This window comes from Perna viridis, chromosome 9, assembly GCF_037379345.1.
Source record: "Perna viridis isolate PV_CMFRI_1.1 ecotype Kerala chromosome 9, ASM3737934v1, whole genome shotgun sequence".
NCBI classification, from domain to species: Eukaryota; Metazoa; Mollusca; class Bivalvia; order Mytilida; family Mytilidae; genus Perna; species Perna viridis.
In genome coordinates, this window is record NC_142453.1 from 39,792,020 (window position 1) to 39,798,771 (window position 6,752).

The following is a 6,752-nucleotide window of genomic DNA, read 5'->3' on the forward strand; positions in this document are numbered from 1 at the left end:
TTTTTGAAATGCTTATGTTAATACATGTATTCGTAATAATATGGTATATGTATATGAATCAAGCCAATAAAATCTGTATTTTGTTCATTCAATTCTTGCTGATTTTTAATAATATACATAACATGGAAACTATAATACATTTGTTGTCGATTTGATATAGTACAAAATGTGGATTGCATCAACTTCTCTCAAATCTCATAACAAAGTTAGGTAGAAATGGGGTTCAATTCCAAGATCTGTATGATATTTAGCTACTTTGATCTTTCCATATGTGACAGTAGTATACTTAAATATTGAAACAGAAAGTAATGTTCTATATTTTCTGCAATATAACTGTAAAAGAAATGTTTGCTGCCACATCATACAGAACCTTTAATTTCATTCTTCATTAAATTTACTTTAGATTTGCGTAGCTGCTGCAGATTGGTGGTAGTTCTGTACTAAGAGCACTATAGACATTGATGAATAGAGGAATTAAACACGACTATTCCCGTCATGTCCCGGAAATTACGAAGTGCCTTAAATCAAATAGATTTTATAATAACACTCTCGTAAAAAAGTAATGCATAATTTAAACAAACATCTCACCTACAAATCTTACAAAAAATAATTTGTATAATTATATACAATGTGCAGTCGTACAATTAACAAAATCACTTTCTGTATACGTTTAATATATCCATTTAATAGCAATTATTGCTTATTAGATAATTGGTTTTAAATTGACTGCTGATGTACGTGCTCTCTGTATCGTTAAGTTTAAGAAGTTTTCTGGGCTACACCCACAGAGCTAATTTATATGCCACAGTTTATAACACTTTTTCTTGGTAATTGGATTTAGAAATTTATATCGATATATTACTAGTAACATTGAGGGCGGTTCGTAGAGGCAATCAACTTGAATAAGGTAAAATACATTTGTGGATAAAAGGAAGCAATCAAGCTGAAAAATAATTTTGTTTCAACGAATAACAAAAAGCAAAAAAGACAATGTCAAATTGGAGTCAAAAGGCTGATACCCATTGGTTATCTGTAGCAACGACATAAATCGCAAATTGCTGTACATAAGATAAAAAGCACCCTGTAGTATCGGAAAGAAAAATCCTCAACCGGGGGAGGGGGGGGGGTGCTGGTCAAAGAGGATGCCTTTCCATTGTTTGCTATATACAGTACTTGTTTGGGGAAAACTTCCCTTATATGGTGTTTGGGGGAATGGCGAATGGGGGAAGGGGAATGGGGGTTGGAAATCGGGATTTAATATGGGGTTTGGATTCCAAAAGTGGACAAAGGGGGACTTTGTTTTAAAAAGTATTTTGGAAGTGGAAATATGTTAAATTAAACTTAAAATTAAAGTTTGAATGTTGAAGAATTTTGTGTTGAATTGATAGTGTAAATATTTGATAAGAAATATGCAATTGGGATTCAATGATGGGGTGGAGATTTTTCTAAGGGGAATGAGGGATACTCAATGGTGGATGGAGATATGGACAATGGGGATGGTATATAGTGTAAGTGGTACAAAATTTAGTAATAAATATCTCTTAACTTTCTCATGGAAAAAAAAAAAAAAAAAAAAAAAAAAAAAAACCGCTAACATATGGTTTCATTTCCTTATTAATTATGTACTTTCCGCTGTAGCAAGGGGTTCATGTATAGCTAAGGGTTAAATTAATAATATTAATATAAAAATATGTTTTTGTTGTTTTTTTTTAAATATAAGATACTAGTTTTGACACAATGAGGGGTTCCATTCATTATGATTGATTCACAAACTAGCTTCTGTCTGTCATTCTGGTAGAACTGATAATTAGTGAATAATGGTTACCACAGTATGCAATCAATTTCTGACTCTCGCCATAATATGAAGATCCAATTCCGTATTTAACGATTATCATTTAAAGTAAAAGGTTAAATATTTATTAATCGTTACGCATTAAAATGATTTAAAAAAAATAGAAATACATGTTTGAATCCATATGAACTGGACGATCTTCACAAAATTGAATGTGAATGTAATTTTATCAAAAGTCTTAAAGCACAATGTCATGTCAAAATGATGAATATTGTTTTGAACAGTTATTGGCATAACATTAGAACGACTTTCTATGGTTGAGCTTATAATGCGGAAAAGAATCTCCACAACTTTTGTAGCGTTTCATTCTTGGTATGTTTCCATGGTAAGTAGCAGAGTAAGGACTCAGATAATCACTCCGATCAGGTGTAAGAGTCATATAAGGCGTGAGATATTCATCAACGGTGTACGGTATATTAATTATTGGTAAAGACAGATATCTCCCCCTCTGTATTTGAACAGGACGTAGTAGTATTGTATGTTGTTCTGTTGTAACTGGTACATGGATATCCACTTGTTCAGCTGGAATTTCATCATATGGATTAATTTCGTCGTAACCATCTTCACTATTGTTATCTGTTAGATTAGTGGCTTGTTTTCGGAAAAGGCGCATGAGTGTAAATACAATAAGTGCAATAATGATGAGAAATCCTACAGCTGATGACACTGACATGGTTAATATTGTTTTCCTTAAAATCAAGAATATACGTTAAAAAATATATTTCAATGCCTTGTAACACTATCAATATTAAACTGATTTATAAAATTAAATCTTTCAATAGAGGCAGATAAAAACACCAACAATTCAGGTAAATATATGTAAAGTTACGCGCAAATGTTTTATCTGAATATGTAACATTTCAAACGAGCAACAAATTGTATGCAAGTTATACAAGGGGAAATGTTGATGCAATTGTATGCATCCAAATCTAACCTTCATTTTTTCCTAAATTTGGTGAATTATATTAATTTTTTTTTTAATTTGAAAAGAATGCATCAACTTTATTAGACATTACACAATAAAGAAAACAATAACCTATCAAATAATTAATTTACCTGGATAAAGTTCCATTTTTATACCCACTGGAACTACGACAAAGTGTTGCATTACTGTCACAGAAACACTTTCCCGATTTCAAATTGCAGTTATATCCCTTTCCACACAGACATACTCCAGAACAGTTGGTATCTGCTTTTTCATTATAATACGTATCAGGACAGTCTGATGAAGTAATAAAATATTAATTTTGTTCTTTTACATATGCGGAACATTGACATTCGTTAATAAAATTGATTAATTTAGTTTCAATACTGCAAATCATGAATTATTTGTTAAGATTTTCGCTATATTCGCAGTAAGACATGTAACGCGTATGCAGTTAACAGTCGTTAATATTGTCTCTGTAGAGAATGATCGCGAATAGGAAATACACAAAAGAAGATTGACTGCCGATATGGCAAAAAGAAGGACACCCAACGAGCACATAGGTTTTCATGGTAATACAATCACCTGGATATTCTTTTACATCCGCTTTTTCCGTCTGATCACTGACGTGACATTTCCCATTTACATGGTCACATACTACACTATCTTGACACTCGCAAGTTTTAGAACAGTTGACTCCGTACATTCCATTATCACATTCTTCGACAAAAAGAAAACGTTTAGTTTCCCTTAATTCTTAATATAATTATAACATTGCATAGAAGTTTAATTAAACTGTTATAATAGACATATAACAAACATACATGTATATAAACATCCATATGGTTAAAAAATTGTGTGCCCGTTATTCACCACACATAGAAACAAAGTTTTTAGCTTTGTATAAACTAATATTGTTTACACGTTGGAATATTAAAGTATTCAAAAAGTAAAGTAAAAAATAAATGAAACCTACTTTCCGCACAGACGCGACCTATCCACCCTGCAAGACAGGTACAGTGTCCGGATATTGGATTACAGCCAGCATTGTTTGCACATATACACCGTTCTTGACAGTTGTATCCGTAAGATCCTGCCTGACAAACTGTGGATAAAAACTCCATTTAGTATTAATATCATTGAAAAGGGATTTTTAACACACATGTTTTTTCTTGCGTTCAACAAATTACAATGGCAACTGATTAGTATTTAAAATGGCTCGAACGTAGTTTTAGCTAGGAAAATTGTAAGAAATACTCTAGTAAAAAAAGAAAAAAAATACCCAATATGGTCACTAATTCAAAGTCAAAGGAAAAAGAAGATATAACATTTATTGATATGATATAAAGTCCATATAATCTTATATGTTCTATCTTAAAAGTACATGTACCATTAGAACAATTGACTCCATTGTAACCAGGGAGACAGACACAGCCTCTGGCTGGATCACAATTCTGATGTGAATTACAAGTACACTTCATAGTACATTTTACACCGTACCAACCAGGTAAACATTTTTCCTTACAATTTTTACCGAACGTCCCTGGCAAACAATCTATTAATGATAATTAAGATTTAAAGGTAATATTCATATCGTTATGTATATCATAGCTTATATATGAATATTAAACCAATGAAAAAATAAACAATTGTCATTACCACTGATTTCATTGTTTGTTTTCATTCGTCGAAGTATTTCCAATTCAACTTTTGAATTATTCCGTGTCATAAAAAATGGCCGGATAAAAGAAAGTTCAAAGACTTGTCTTTTTATTTCTAGTTCATCTTATTATTAAAATTACACTTATTATACCCATTTCTTGTAAGCATATAACTTATGATATTCATACTTTATCTTATTACCTATACAAATGTCATTCTGTTCAAAGTAGTCAGGACAACATTCCAGAATCCACTGAAGGGAACCTCTATTTGACCTGACACAAATTACGATAATGACATTACATGTAGCTCTATGTAATGGTAAGGTCCAGTTTGTTCATTTTATTCATTTCCTTTTTGCTATATAGTTTAATAAATACACACTTCTATCCTCCTAATAAGGAGAAACAAATTTAATTTCTCTCATAGTATGTGAGCGGCCGTGTCTTTTTTCTCTTTACGTTACTCTTTCAAACTGCAATTTTCCATAACGTATTTTTTACAATATTTATGGTTACTTAGCGGGAACACATTTTGTGCAAGGGTTTTTACTTATGATAATTTAAACTTTACACTTTACAATTTAAGTCATTAATTGAACTAATGTATAAAAGATAAAAGTATAACTTACTCTGCCCTCTTCGTGCATACATTTGGATCGTTCGAATTTAAAAAGAAGCCACTCCGAGCCATTAGATACACATGGAATAACAGGTACCTCATAGTTAAATTCCAATAGATTCCAATTCATCTGAAGTCATAAACTGCATAAAAAAACTTCCTCTGATTTACAACGAATGTTTAAAATGTTTAAAATGGTAAGACTTGGTACTATCGATAAATGACAGGATAAGAAACTTTTATTTGAATATACTAAATGTTTCCTTATTTCTTCAATATTGCCGTAAAAATGAACAAAGTTTTCTCTTTTAATTTGTCAAATATATTCTAAGAATCGTTTGAATTATTGAGATCTACACAAGGCTGAAGGTCTATTGAGATAGATTAGTTTCTAGATGATTTAAATATACCTAGCTATAGCATTAAATAAAATCATTTGTATATCGATTAATATTTCCTTTTTCACAGGTTTACATTCCACAACAACGGCTGTTAGAACGATCTATTATTCCAATATTTTGTTGTATCGGAAACGATACATGTTTTGTGCGTACACAATGTTTATGTAGATGTGACACAAAAAGTTCATTACCATAACAACCAGCACAATCATAAAAAAATATTATTCACCAAGAAATTTGATTTTTAAACCATTACATGTCAGCCTTACTGGCATTAATTATATTGAAATATATCATAAGACGAACTATTTGCTCGTCTGTATAATAGAAAATGAGCAGTAAGAGAAGAGACTTACTGCTCTAACTTGTATATATTTATATTTTCAATTCCTGTTTTAATCCATTTTGAATCCATGGTGCGTACTATATGATCTGTATCTCTAAAATACGGCACCTAATGCAGTAGACTAGAAATATCTTCGAGTATAAATCAGTAGAACTATATTTTTAAAATAATTCCGATGCAAATCATGTTTTTATTTTTATTTGTTGTGTAAGCAACACTTAGTACATAGATTTTATTTGACATAATCATCGTTTGTTATCATTTCAGTTTTAAAGTGGTCATTTACAGACTGCGTACGTAAGTTATGTAGATGATAAAGAACAAGTAATTTCTGTTTGTTATCGTAGATACATAGATTGTAAAGACCTAACCTGTTTAAGCTCTAGTAATAAGGTTTGTGAGTGTCCATGTATTTCATTCTTAGTATGGGTTTGTTCTGTCTACTCAAATTGGTGTTTGCGGTATTAAGCAGTGCGATTGGGATTACAGAGAAAAAGAATGATTAAGAATCTGCAAGCCACGTAGACTGATATGGAGACTGTCAAAGTATGATCATTATTATTGTAAATCGATAATGTGCATTTATGTTTTTAATTAATATTTTCCTATATTTGATAATACATTTTTTGTCACAAATCTTTTTAATATACTTTTTATCACTTCACTTCTAGAAAAGCAGAGGACGCTAACCCTACTGGTGCACCTGGTCCTTGCTCCCAGTTTTTAGTGGAGTCCGAGTTGCTCATTTACTTTTGTTACTTTGTATGTATAATTTTAGTTACTTTATGTTCTTTGTTGTGTATGTCTGTTTTCCATGTCTGGTCTTTGTCCCTGGATTACATTCTTTTGATTACCGCTATTACCTTGGTTCCCTTGATTACTCTTTCATGTATATAGATTTGTCAACGGAACAGTATTCCTTTAATTTGAAAACTTCAGATATAG

At 31.2% G+C, this 6,752-nt stretch overlaps 1 protein-coding gene across 3 annotated transcripts; it reads right to left on the reverse strand.

Annotated features, from left to right (window-relative positions):
- Positions 1 to 1,894: 1,894 nt before the first annotated feature.
- LOC148608477 (uncharacterized) lies at positions 1,895 to 5,645 on the reverse strand. Of its 3 annotated transcripts, XM_088546545.1 has the most exons (8): positions 5,471 to 5,645; positions 5,071 to 5,190; positions 4,641 to 4,714; positions 4,168 to 4,332; positions 3,754 to 3,882; positions 3,363 to 3,497; positions 2,909 to 3,074; positions 1,895 to 2,541 (listed from the first exon to the last, which is right to left on the reverse strand). In XM_088546545.1, the coding sequence occupies exons 2-8, from the start codon at positions 5,160 to 5,162 to the stop codon at positions 2,091 to 2,093; spliced, it is 1,212 nt and encodes a 403-aa protein (XP_088402671.1). In that variant the 5' UTR covers positions 5,163 to 5,190; positions 5,471 to 5,645; the 3' UTR covers positions 1,895 to 2,090. The 3 variants fall into 3 exon arrangements, with proteins under 3 accessions (XP_088402671.1, XP_088402670.1, XP_088402672.1); XM_088546544.1 differs by lacking the exon at positions 5,471 to 5,645 and having other exon boundaries at positions 5,071 to 5,453; XM_088546546.1 differs by lacking the exons at positions 4,168 to 4,332; positions 5,471 to 5,645 and having other exon boundaries at positions 5,071 to 5,454.
- Between the last annotated feature and the right edge of the window lie 1,107 nt (positions 5,646 to 6,752).